The 13,188-nt window shown below is 34.7% G+C and overlaps 1 protein-coding gene and 1 non-coding gene across 2 annotated transcripts in view; both read left to right on the top strand.

Annotated features, from left to right (window-relative positions):
* The window catches only part of KPNA4 (karyopherin subunit alpha 4), a 54,243-nt gene extending 41,286 nt beyond the window's left edge, over positions 1-12,957 (top strand). Inside the window, exons 12-17 of the mRNA XM_068546190.1 lie at positions 768-896; positions 2,264-2,368; positions 5,574-5,645; positions 7,364-7,526; positions 10,215-10,309; positions 12,052-12,957. Of these exons, the coding sequence (XP_068402291.1) occupies positions 768-896; positions 2,264-2,368; positions 5,574-5,645; positions 7,364-7,526; positions 10,215-10,309; positions 12,052-12,150 (663 nt within the window). The 3' untranslated portion in view covers positions 12,151-12,957. The remainder of the gene's footprint in view (positions 1-767; positions 897-2,263; positions 2,369-5,573; positions 5,646-7,363; positions 7,527-10,214; positions 10,310-12,051) is intronic.
* On the top strand, positions 1,111-1,436 carry LOC137766884 (small Cajal body-specific RNA 7). Its single transcript, XR_011074414.1, has one exon. It is a non-coding gene; the product is annotated as a small Cajal body-specific RNA 7 (non-coding RNA).
* Positions 12,958-13,188: the final 231 nt, after the last annotated feature.

Genomic DNA, 13,188 nt, shown 5'->3' with positions numbered 1-13,188 from the left:
AGTACCTGGAAAAGTTAGATGTAGAGTTATTATATGACCCAGCAATTCCATTTCCAGGTATATACGCAAGGGAACTGAAAACATATTCACACAAAAACTTTTGTATTATCTTATTTTCTTTATGGCCATAATTACTATCTAAAATTATCCTTCATACTTACTTGTTTATTGGCTGTTTCTTCTTACAATAATGGAAGCTCCATATGAGCCGGGTTTGTGTCTGTCCTATTCACTCCTCTGTTCCTAAATCAGTGTCTGACACAACTTGCTCAAAAAGGTTAGGTAGGCATGAATGCATAAAGATATCTTTCATAACCTGGGGCTTCCCTGGTGGCACAGTGGTTAAGAATCCGCCCACCAGTGCAGGGGACACGGGTGCCATCCCTGGTCCGGGAAGATCCCACATGCTGCGGAGCAACTAAGCCTGTGTGCCGCAACTACTGAGCCTGCGCTCTAGAGCCCATGAGCCACAACTACTGAGCCCACATGACACAACTACTGAAGCCCATGCACCTAGAGCTTGCCCTCCGGACAAGAGAAGCCACCGCAATGAGAAGCCCATGCAGCAACGAAGAGTAGCCTCCGCTCCCTGCAACTAGAGAAAGCCCGCGCGCAGCAGTGAAGACTCAATGCAGCCAAAAATAAATAAAACAAATTTATATAAAATAAATATGTATATATCTTTCATAACCTGCCTAACATACCTTTGTGGTAATAAGAAGTGATTCATATAGAACAACATCTCATTAAATCTTTTTATGTTTCAGACAGCAGCGCTTCGAGCTGTGGGCAACATTGTTACTGGAACTGATGAGCAAACACAAGTAGTTTTGAACTGTGATGCTCTTTCACACTTCCCTGCACTTCTGACACATCCCAAAGAGAAAATTAATAAAGTAAGTATTTTTAAATACTATTTAATAATTAGCATATAAAGGAGCCATTTTCATTTGCAAAATTAGAGACTCAAGTGCCTTTAATACTGATTATTAATATAAACTGTCATTTAGACATTAAGAGAAAATAAAGTATTTTACTTTTTCTGACATGGATTGGTACATGATTTTCCACATATAAAACCGATTGTAAACAGTGCACATTTGGCTCTCTTGGAAATGATGAAATAGAGATAATTGGGTGTTGAATGTTGTATGATTGGAAGATTTTAATACGTAAGTTAAGTAATGTAAGTTTCATATTTTTTAGCTATTTGATACAGAGTGTGTGTGCATGTGTGTGTGCTTGTGGAGGCTATGAAAAGGGGGCACTGACTGGTGATGCTGATGTTGGAGTGCATCTGAGGCTGTTGTAGAAGTACGTGGGCTGTTGATTACAACATTGCCGATGATTATAACCCAAGAACCGCTCACCTAAGTGGCCTAGCACCCTAAAATCTCTAACAGGTTCATTAAACATGATCCTGTGATCTGATCCAAAAGAGCCGACTGCACACTAGGAGTAAAACTTGTTTACTACTTTTTTAAAATAGAGAAAATGTTTCCCTTTAGTAAATTCATATGTTTCATAAATTTATTAACTTTGGTAAATTATAGCAATATCCTACATAGGACATTAGGCAGATATTTTGTCTTATTTCATTCTGTGTTTTTAGTATGCATTTATTATCTATGAAAAAACATGACTTGTAATCATCTTGGTAGAAGTAGCACATTGTGGTGTAAAGGGTAGCATAAAAAGATCATTAAGGTAGACCAGTAAAGCAGTCAAACATCTGGTTCCACTTTAACTCTTGAGAGAGATGGTGCAATGAATGACTATTACAAATAAGTATACTAAAACAATCCACTATTTCAGTTTTTGTGTCTCCATTATCATGAATAATTGAGAGATTTATCGACTTTGGCTAGGACTCAGTCAGAACAGAAGAGAGAATAAATAAAGCACACTATGTGAGGAGGAGGCTGAATCTCCTTTACAATTGTTTTAGGATTTGTATTTGTATTGCAGCTCATCAGTTCCTTAGTGTTTGTTCAGCCAAGCTTCTTTTGAGTCTTAGTGTTTGGGAACATTGCTTTCAAGAATTTTTTCGAAGGGTTAGTTCATTATGACTTAGACTAGGGTCATTAGCAATTTATCCAAAGAAAAATATGGAAAGGGGATAGGGGAATTCAGATTCCTAAATTTTTTATTATGGAACTTACTCCATAAAATCATTTGGATGTTGTAGTGAATGTGCTTTTTCCTAGTTCAACTGCAGGTTTTATCTTTTAATGAGAAATACTGAAGGGGTCTTGTTCTACAGGAAGCAGTGTGGTTCCTCTCTAACATCACCGCAGGAAATCAGCAGCAGGTTCAGGCAGTAATTGATGCCAATCTTGTACCAATGATAATACACCTTTTGGATAAGGTAAGAAAGTCATCTTGTATGTATCTGCGTAAGAGGAAAAGAATTATGTGAATATATACTTTTCTGTTTAATTACAACCTATACAATGGCATGAGTAGTACAGTAAAATAGTATTAATATTAAAACTTTAAAGCAGTTTTTATGTACAGGAAATAGTTCCTTTTAGAAGCCCCTGGCCCTTTTTCTATATCATTCTTTTATCAAAATTACCATTATCCTGAAGTTTATTAAAAATTCATGTTACTACTACTGACTATAAATGCTTACATATTGTTCCAAGCACTTTACATATATTACTTTATTTCTTTATTACTGTAACTCTGTGAGGTTAAGAATTATTCCCATTTGACAGATGAAGAAACTATGGTATAGACAAATAAATTGCCCAAGATCAAACAGCAAGTAAGTGTGCTATTTAATCATACGCCATATCATTGCATGCTTACATTAACGTTTGGGAAAGAGACAGTTTAAAGTGTCCAATCACAGCATGAGGGTTTTTTTCTCAACACTGACCTGTTAATTAAAGAGAGGATATCTCGATCTTCTTTTCTTCCATGCTTCCTACAAACTGGTAGTAGAGGCTAATTTCCTATAAACTGGTAGATTGGGTTCAATTTTTAGGCAGAAATATTTAATGCACTAATGATTCACATGAGGAGAAACATTCTATCTGTTTGTCCTACATTTAGTGGTATTTAGATTAAGTCAGCTCAGATGTTATCAGCCTGTTCCAGCCAATTATTATAAAGTTATTCACCATTCTTTCACATAATGGTTTTTCGGCAGTCATGATGATCATTACCTAGATCACTTATTATACAAGGAACTGCAAAATGATGACTTTGTAATTCTGCCATTCTTTATGTATTAACCATGATTCTTCAATAAAGAAGAATAAAGAGCTTTTCCTTATCAACTATTGGTTTACTCTAAAATATATTTCATATAGGAAAGGCAAGACAAATGTTTGATTCTTGCTCATTATCACTCATTTTTTGAATGACATGGTTCCCTAATGACCTCAAAAGGAGACGGGTGTAAAGTTTTTAGTGTCATTAAGGAAATGATGGATTTACATATGTGTATATTTTTTATATAAGTTTTAGTCCTTTGTAGTTATTCTTTCTGACGTTCAGGTTGTCCCTGACCAATGGGAACCTCTTAAATTTGGTGCCTGTGTCTTTTTTACATCACTGCAGTAGTTTTTGAGAGCTTCCTACCTTTTGGATGTGATATGATTCCCAGGCTTATCTTGTATATGTTCTGATCTACACCTGGAATTAACTATTTTCCAGGGTGTCCTGGTTCCGTTTTGTAGCAAATGGTATTTAAAGATCATAGTTCAGGTACTAAGGATGATCATTGCTACAAGGTTGTCGTGGTATCTAGGCTTGAATGAACAAAATAGGTGATAATTTTTTTTTTAAAGAAAATGAAAAATATGCATGTTGTAATTTTATGAACATGAGATTCATAAAAAACAAATCATGAATGAACGGAAGCTATCCGATATTACTGGGTATTTAAGATAGCAGTGTTTTTATTTTTACTTCTTCGATTTTATATTTTTATCTCTTTTATGCTGGAAATCTTCCTAAATACATGAACATAATTATTTGACTTATATATTGAGATATATAATATAAAATCTATCAAAATAACAAGACTACATTGACACTAACAACATGATTACTCCACTTTTGAGATTTCCTTGAGGACTTTTTTGTCTTTAGGATGTATTCCATCAATGATGTACTTAAAAATGAGGGCGCTTGAAATAATTCCTGTATGTGTGGTTAAGATATACAACTTGATATACAGTTAGGTTATTTCTGTTTGTTTTTTATTTGTGGAATTACTTTAGGTTTTGTTTTTTATTTTTATTTTTTTTATTTTAGGCCGCACTGTGCGGCTTGTGGGATCTTAGTTCGCCGACCAGGGATTGAACCTGGGCCCTCGGCAGTGAGAGCGCGGAGTCCTAACCACTGGACCACCAGGGAATTCCCTTGTTTTTTATTTTGTTTTGGTTATATGAAGCATTTATAGTTTCCAAGTAAAGAATAGGTACTTTGTTTTCAAGGTATATACACAAAGGTCTAACTTCTGTTTCTGTTCATTCCTCCCTGTTCTTTCCCTTCCTTTACAGATAATCGTTTTTATTAGTTTTTGGTTTATTCGTCTCTTGTTTATACTTTAAATATAAGGAAATGCCTATGTAAAGTTTTTTCCATGTTTTTTGCCAGGTTGTATTTAGGATTACTGGATCTACAAATAGACATATATGTAAATTTGCTATATAATGCCCATCCACCTCTAGAAAGGTTGTCCCGTTTTACACTCCTACCAGTCTCACCAACACATATTTGGGATTTCTCAGTCTGATAAATAAGAGTAGATATCCCACTGCAGTTTTTCTTTTTCTTTTTTTGAAGTATAATTGATTTACAATGTTGTGTTAATCCACTGCAGTTTTAATTTTCATTCTTATTTACATATTTTTTTCTTAATACATCCTAAACATTTTTCCAAGTTGCTAGTCATCTTAACATTAGTGGCTGGTTATTATTTTATTCTTTAGATTTGCTATAATTAGTTATTCCTATGTTGTTTAAGTTGCTTTTACTTTCTGACTCTTATGTGCTGCTAAGACATTATATGGAAAGATACATAATATTACTTTGTTTTGAATTATTTGCTTGGTAAATTCTGAAAGGTAAGATTACTAAATCATATATATGACTTTTTAAATGATTTTTAAATTTATTTTTTCAATTTATATTTGAAAGACAATATATGAGGGTAATGTCTTTATGACAGTCTCATTAATGGTGGGTATTTTCATTTTTATAACTTAATGTGTTTAAAAGGATACCTTACCCTTGACATTTCTTTGATTAAAGTACAATTGTACATTTCCTCTTTTTATTTTTTTGACTGATATTATTTTATTTTATCATTGACTTCATTTAATCTGATATCACTGAACAGCAATATCAAGTCAAGTTTGTTGCCGGGAAAGTTCACAAAAAGGAATCTCCATTTGTTTAGGGTAATTTGAATTCAAAGCCTTATCCTTATTATATGTATATAGAAAGGCTAGAAGAAAACCTAGGGGAATAAGCAGTTGAAAAATCATTTCAGAAAACACCTTTTCCAGTTTACCCTATATTGCAATTTGTATCCTTTAACTTTGCTTTTACAGGGAGATTTTGGCACTCAGAAAGAAGCTGCATGGGCCATAAGTAACTTAACAATTAGCGGAAGGAAAGATCAAGTAAGTTCAGCTCTTATTTATTTCTCAAAACTGATAAAATAACAGTACCAATAATTCTAAGATTTAGATTTTAGTAAATCATAATTTAAGATAATAGCAAGATAACAGGCATTCTGTGATATATAAAAGTGTCACCTTGACTTCCTTTAGTTATATTTCGTAGATGTGAAGTGTTTTCTTTCCAGCTTCTTGGCCTACAAGAATTTTCTAATCCGTGGTAAGATGAAGCACTTACGGTCAGGGTTGTTTTTTTTGTTTTTTAACAGTGTTAAAAAAAAACAAGACTTTTTAGGTTAATAGGGCAGAATGAAACTGCCTCACAGATTCTCCTTACAAATGAACAACAACAAAAATTGTCTGGCAGCAAACCAAACAAGGAACTAAACTCAACCAGAAAGCTGGGACTAAGAACTAGGGTGAACAATGTGAGGTGCCTAGTGCATAAAATATCAAGAGACACTTAACTCTCATAGTTGTGCAGGTGACAAAGCTTAACATTGTGCCAACTGGCGAAAGAAAATGAGTTTTAAAGGACCCAGATATGGGGGACTTCCCTGGTGGTCAGTGGTAAAGAATCCTCCTTACAATGCAGGGGACGTGGGTTCGATGCACTACAACTACACGATGTAGTTGCACTACAACTACTGAGCTCGTGCACCTCAATTAGAGAGCCTGCCGCAAACTCTGAGCCCGCGTGCTCTGGAACCCGAGCGCCACAACTAGAGAAGAGAAAACCCACATACCGCAACTAAGACCCGTGCAGCCAAAACTAAAAAAAAAAAAGTCCCAGATATGTTTCACAGACAAGTAAAAAAGGATGAATTTGGAGCTGATAATTGTCACAAATAAGCTATAGACTGGTGGTGACCAGTGAATCCACTCAAATATGAATACAGAGCAGAATATAAATACAATATGTGAAAATAACTAAATAAAAAAATGATAGAAGAATATTTTGCAAATTTTATGGAACCAATAGAATAGCAAATTGAGAGGTGGCCAGGTATATATGAGTGCTAAATGTTATAGCAAAGAGTTAGAGGATGCTCTCACATTGAACAATTGTAGTTTTAAAAAAATAATCAGCCAGCCTCTTAACTGATTTCATAATTTCTTAATGTTAGAAAGTATCTCTGAAGGAAGTACTCCTTATGGCAAAGAAATGTGTCATATGAAGTTGAGTGATTCCTTCATTTTCACTTTAGTTTTTTTTTTCTAAGTTCATGAAAAATAAACATACTACATTAAAAAGAAAAGAAGGTTAGATTAATGTAGTCTAACTTAACATGTGAGAGGTGAGGTCATATTTCCATATTCAAGATTTTAAAGTCAAAATTATTCCAGTGAGGACTTCCCTGGTGGCGCAGTGGTTAAGAATCCGCCTGCCAATGCAGGGGACATGGATTCGAGCCCTGGTCCGGGAAGATCCCACATGCCACGGAGCAGCTGAGCCTGTGCGCCACAACTACTGAGCCCGGGTGCTACAACTACTGAAGCCCGCGTGCCTAGAGCCCGTGCTCCGCAACAAGAGAAGCCCGCGCACCGCAACTAGAGAAAGCCTGCACGCAGCAATGAAGACCCAACGCAGCCAAATAAATAAATAACTAAATAAATAAATAGTAATGAAAATTTAAAAAAAAATTATTCCAGTGAGATAATAGGGTGCACGAATGAAGTTCACTTAACACGTATCATATCATGGTATTTTCATTCTTCAGGTGGCCTACCTAATCCAACAAAATGTTATCCCACCTTTTTGCAATTTGCTGACTGTAAAAGATGCACAAGTTGTGCAAGTAGTACTCGATGGACTAAGTAATATATTAAAAATGGCTGAAGATGAGGCAGAAACCATAGCCAATCTTATAGAGGAATGTGGAGGTAAGTTTATTATAAGCTATTGATATTATTCCACATTTTAATGTTCTTTTTGTAACTACTTTTATTTTCTAACTAATACAGCACTTCTGTATTTTTCTGTCTTAGATAATCAAGTAACAGAATAAAGTAAATACTGTATTCTATATCTGCAGTCCTGCTCAGCTTCTTGCATATGCTTAGGTAACTGAATTGTTGCCGTATATTGAACAGGCACTGTGCTAAGGTACTGGGAAGACAGTGGTAAACAAGACACAGTCCTTGCCCTCAAGGCATGTAGTCTAGTCGTGGAGATAAATATGAACTGATTTAATGTGCTAATTACCCTAATAGAAATGTACAACAAAAGGAAATACCCTAATCCATCCTGGAAGAAGCAGGAAGTGACACCTGAGCTGGATTTTGAGAGATGAATAAGGATTAATAAAGTAAAAAGGGATGAAAGGTGTTCCAGGCAGAAATAACACCATGAGCAAAGTCTGAGGTGAGAAATAGCATTCAGCAAATTATAAGTAGTTTAGTGTTGCTGAATCACAAAATATGAGGTAGAAACTGCCAACAGATAAGGCTTCAGACTTAGCCATTGACCAGGCCCCTGCAGTCTTAGAAGCTTTGTAGCACAGCATATACTTCAGGGCAGTGGTTCCCAAATCTGGCAGTGTACCAGAGCCACCAGGAAGGTAAACAACACGTCTCAGCTTTCAACCCTTAGGATTAACATGTAGACAGAACATGGAAGTCTCAGATGTGGCTGTGGAATAACATGTAAATGTTATCAACCTGGATAAGCATAAAAGTAAAGATCTTTGTGATAGAAGTTGAGAAGTAAATGAAAGGAGGGAGAGGTAACTAAGAGTAGGAGAACCAGTATCTTCAGCTTCCTTAGTAGAGTTCAGAGGCTTGAAAATTAATAAGAAGTAAGTATTTTTAAAGTTACTAAAGTGACAAGTAGAACAACAACAAAAAATGCATAATTATCAAGTTGGGAACAGGACATGGGGAATACTGTTAGGGAAATAATTAGGAAGGGAGTACCAGAAAAATTAAAAGCAGGCATTGTTAAAAAATTTTCCTACTTGTATGTTTTTTTCTTTTACCATATAAACATTTTAATTATTAAAAATTTATTTTTATATATTAAAATAAAAATATAGATCTTGAGCATTGCCTGTCTCACTGGAGGCAAGCCCTAGGAATATGTATCTTACAAACTTCCCAAAGGATTCTGCTGTAGGGTATGACAAGCCATTGGAAGATCTTACCTAGTGAATTGATGTGTTTAAATGGAGCCATGGATATGAGGGGAATGGAACCATTAGAGACAAGCAGGAAACCACCTAGGTGGTTTCCATATATTGTGGTGAGGCCACAATAAATGAAGGCAGTGATAATAGAGAAAAAGGGGAGATGACAAGATTCAAGAAATGGATAGACTTTTAAGGTTTTTGAGATTTGATTATAGAGTATTGAGGGTAAGGGGAACTTATTAGTCTGTCTCTCAGATTTCAAACTGTTGTTGAATATCACCAATAAGAATACGGTATAATAAACAGTGTAAATGAAGAATAAAAATTACAAGTAACAAATTGCAAATTTGTTAAATATTTAACAAATTTATTTAAATTTATTTAAATAAATTTATAACAATTTATTTAAATAGCAAATAACAAATTGTGTTTTGGATAGTTTGAGTTTTAGGTACCTGTGAAATATCCTTGTGGAATTATCATACATGTTTAAGATTTTCAACATGTGAAGCTCAGAAAAGAAATGAAGCCATAGATTTATAAATCCTCAGCCTATATGTAGTAGTTAAACTTTTTCATGGAAGGGCCCCATAAAGAGAGTGTGAAAAGTGAGAAACATGCCCAAAACAACTTCTCCACTTAAAGAATAGATAAAGGAAGAACACTCATGACAGGGCAATTTCACTTTAATTCAGAGGCCTTAAAATTAATTATTACCCCTGTAAAGCAAAACAATACCCAGTTTGCATATCAGTAGGTTAAGTTTATATATTCTGCCTATGATTTAATAAATTTATTAATATTTACAGGGAAAATTCCCTTTTCCCCTGAAATAGTGTGGTTGATCTTGATCATTTTTCATTATACTTTAATAGCTGTCTTAACATTCATATTTATTAATCACGAGTACTTAAAAGTTTTTTTCCTAAATGCTCACTAGAAAAACTTGGCAGATGCTACAAAGTAGAAGGAATTTGCTTTTAACTTTTTTTTTCCTTGCCTCTTTGGGGATGTGTGTGTGTTTGTTTGTTTTTGGCCATGCCACATGGCTTGTGGGATCTCAGTTCCCCGACCAGGGATTGAATCCGGGCCACACAGCAGTGAAAGCCCAGAGTTCTAACCACCTGGCCACCAGGGATCTCCCAGCTTTTAACTTTTAACAAAGCAATTTTACATGTTATTACTCTTTATAAACACTGATGTGTGTAGTTATTCTGCTGAGTAGATAGATGTCCCATTGCTTATGTTTATATGTAGTTAGACACTCAGATAATTTTTTAAGATAAATATGCTATATCTTTGTGCATAAAACCTTATTATTTATAAGATTCACCTTTAGAATAGATTCCTCAAAATTGGATTTTGTGTTCCCAAGATTATTGTAACTTTTTTGTCACTGCTTTTTAAATATTACCATTATTTCACTTCATAAAATTTCTTACAGGACTGGAGAAAATTGAACAACTTCAAAATCATGAAAATGAAGACATCTACAAATTGGCCTATGAGATCATTGATCAGTTCTTCTCTTCAGATGATGTATTTAATAATTTTATAATTTTCTTAGTTTTATGTATAAACATAAGTCTGGATGAAATGTAAGCTAGGGCATATATGTATATATTTTGGGGGAATGGAATTGAAATAGGTACATGACAGTAATGTTACTTATTTCAGAAGTACAAATATTTCAGTATTTTAAAGTCCTTCAAGGTATTAAAAAGTAGTACTAGCTCTAATGGCAAAAAAAAAAAAAAGATAAGAATTTTTTGACAGTGGATAAATCAGGCTTTATTTTCCCTTGATGTCTTTATAAACAAAACAGTGAAACTAGTATATCCTATAATAAATCCATTATGGCAATAATTAGTCTGTATTTGAATATATTGTCACTGTTATTTTTAGTTGGTGACCAAAAACTAATACAAAGATAAATAGATAAAATGAAAAAAATTATCAAGAAACATAAGTATTTCTTGTAGTTATAATAATATATATATATTACTATATAATGTAAGGTATAGTCCAGAAGAGTGTCTTCAGATTGTCAGTATGTGGTAGTTGAAATTAAAGAATTATTTTTAGTATCGCCTCTTTGGGAAAGTTAAATGTAAAATTAAAGCAGTTGTTTCTTAGAAAATTATAGTGATTATAGATAGAACCACCAGTGGATCTCTTGAATGATTTTCTCAACTTTTCAAAAAAAAAAAAAAATGGAATGTTATTAAATATTTTGTTAAGCATGCATGATTTGAGCATTAACTTGACAAGGATAATACTAAAGAAGAATTACAGATTATCAAGCTAAGTCCTATTTAGAATATAATACTAGTTGAAAAGCATACTTTTTTAAAGGTAGTTTTTGTCACATGTCTTAAAGTTGAATTTTTAGAAGTCCTAATTGATAATTAGGTATACATAAGGCCTTATGATTTCTGATACTTCAATGTGCAGGTCTTGTTTACTCTGTTGCATCATGAAAAGAATAATAAAGATGATGTGCCTATTTATAGGAACTACACTATAGGTGCATAATTTTGTAGTATTTCAACCTTTAGATATAAGTCATATAGAAAGAATATTATACATTTTTAGCAGAGCTATTATTTTACTACTTTAAGCTCAAAAGTCATTTGTCTCCAATTGCTATTAAAAGATTAACCAAAGAATACACTTACTCTCCAAAAGTGGTAGCATTACAGTGAGTATACTCTCTGAGTTTGAGATGTAGGACCATCTCCAGTGTATTACTTCTCTTTCATTCTTTCAAAAGATATACGTTTTGCATATTCTCTTAAGTTTCCTCTCTTTTTGGCATCCCTTAAGACAAAGCCTTTATAAAGTGTTTCAGGTTTCTAAAGGGGTGGTAGGACAGTGTTGGCACCCATCATCTCCCATACTTTTTTTTTTTTTTTAATTTATTATTTTATTTATTTTTGGCTGCGTTGGGTCTTTGTTGCGGTGCACGGGCTTCTCACTGCGGTGGCTTCTCTTGTTGCGGAGCACGGACTCTAGGCGCGTGGGCTTCAGTAGTTGTGGCTCGTGGGCTCTAGAGCGCAGGCTCAGTAGTTGTGGCCCACAGTAGTTGTGGGCTTAGTTGCTCTGCGGCATGTGGGATCTTCCGGGACCAGGGCTCGAACCCGTGTCCCCTGCATTGGCAGGCGTATTCTTAGCCACTGCGTCACCAGGGAAGCCCTCCCATACTTTTTAAATGGAAATAGTACTACAATGCTATTTTTTTAAAAACTAATTATCACTTTCTTTTTCCTTTTTTCCCTTAGATTGAAGAAGATCCTAGCCTTGTTCCAGAGGCAATACAAGGTGGAACATTTGGTTTCAATTCATCTGCCAATGTACCAACAGAAGGGTTCCAGTTTTAGAAAGATGTTGTGGAGGTTAGGTACAATGCAGCACTGAGATATATATATATATACACATATATATAAAAAGGTTTGATCCATCAAGCTTGGCTCATGGGATCTGCTGCTGCATTAAATCGGGAAAGAAAATGTGAAGATTTCATTTGGAATCACAGCAAATGCCCAAATGAGGTCAAGATGGCGAGTGGGTGCGAGTGAGAATGAGTGGCAAAATGTAACGAAAACTTTACATGAATGCTTATTTAGGTTGTTCAGAGTAAAAGGGCTACAGGTCACAGATCTTCAGTGCCTGAGGAGGAACATTGACATTATATCAGCTGAGGGGAAAGTGCAGTAATGTCATCTTCAAGCCTTGTAAGCATAAAAGAGAATAGGATGCCCATATAAGTCAAAGGAAAATGAGCCCAGGCCTTGCTATGAAGCAGTGTGTGAATGGACAATGTTGAATGAATGTCTGGCTCAGTGATAGAGAGCCAGGTTCATCTTTGAAATCTAGGGCTCTTCATTCATGAAGCAGACTCCTAGTCGTGGAGTGACTGTGTACGAGAGTATGATTGTGCTGTATGTGAACGCATGCAAGCTTGATTTGCCTTCAGGGGGCTGATAACAAACCTAGTAAATCATCAAAGTGAGATCATAAGTGTTACTGTACACTGGACATGAAAACAAAGACCAGTTCAGCAGCAGACATTGGTGTACTCTGCAGCCTGTGTTTTCTATTTCCCTTCTTCCCTTTTCCCACCCCTCCTTTTTTTTTTTCTCTCTTTTTTTTTTGTGGGTTTTTTTTTTTTTAGGTTTTGTTTTGTTTTGTTTTTAGTTTTTTTTTTGTGGGGTTTTTGTTTTGTTTTTAGTTTTTATTTACTTTACCTAGTACGGCTTTTTAGTTGCTTCTCAAGTCAGAAAACTTTCAGGAAGGTTTCCCTGTGCATTTGCACCAGATGAATGTTTGATGCTATGAAAAGCTTTCCATATCATCAAAACTAATTTGTGTAGATTTTTGCATGAAAAAAAATCATAAATTTCCCTCAAAATAGACTG

This window comes from Eschrichtius robustus, chromosome 6 (assembly GCF_028021215.1).
Source record: "Eschrichtius robustus isolate mEscRob2 chromosome 6, mEscRob2.pri, whole genome shotgun sequence".
Lineage (NCBI taxonomy): Eukaryota > Metazoa > Chordata > Mammalia > Artiodactyla > Eschrichtiidae > Eschrichtius > Eschrichtius robustus.
Note: the sequence above shows the minus strand (reverse complement) of the source record. Positions and strands in the feature narration are given on the sequence as shown.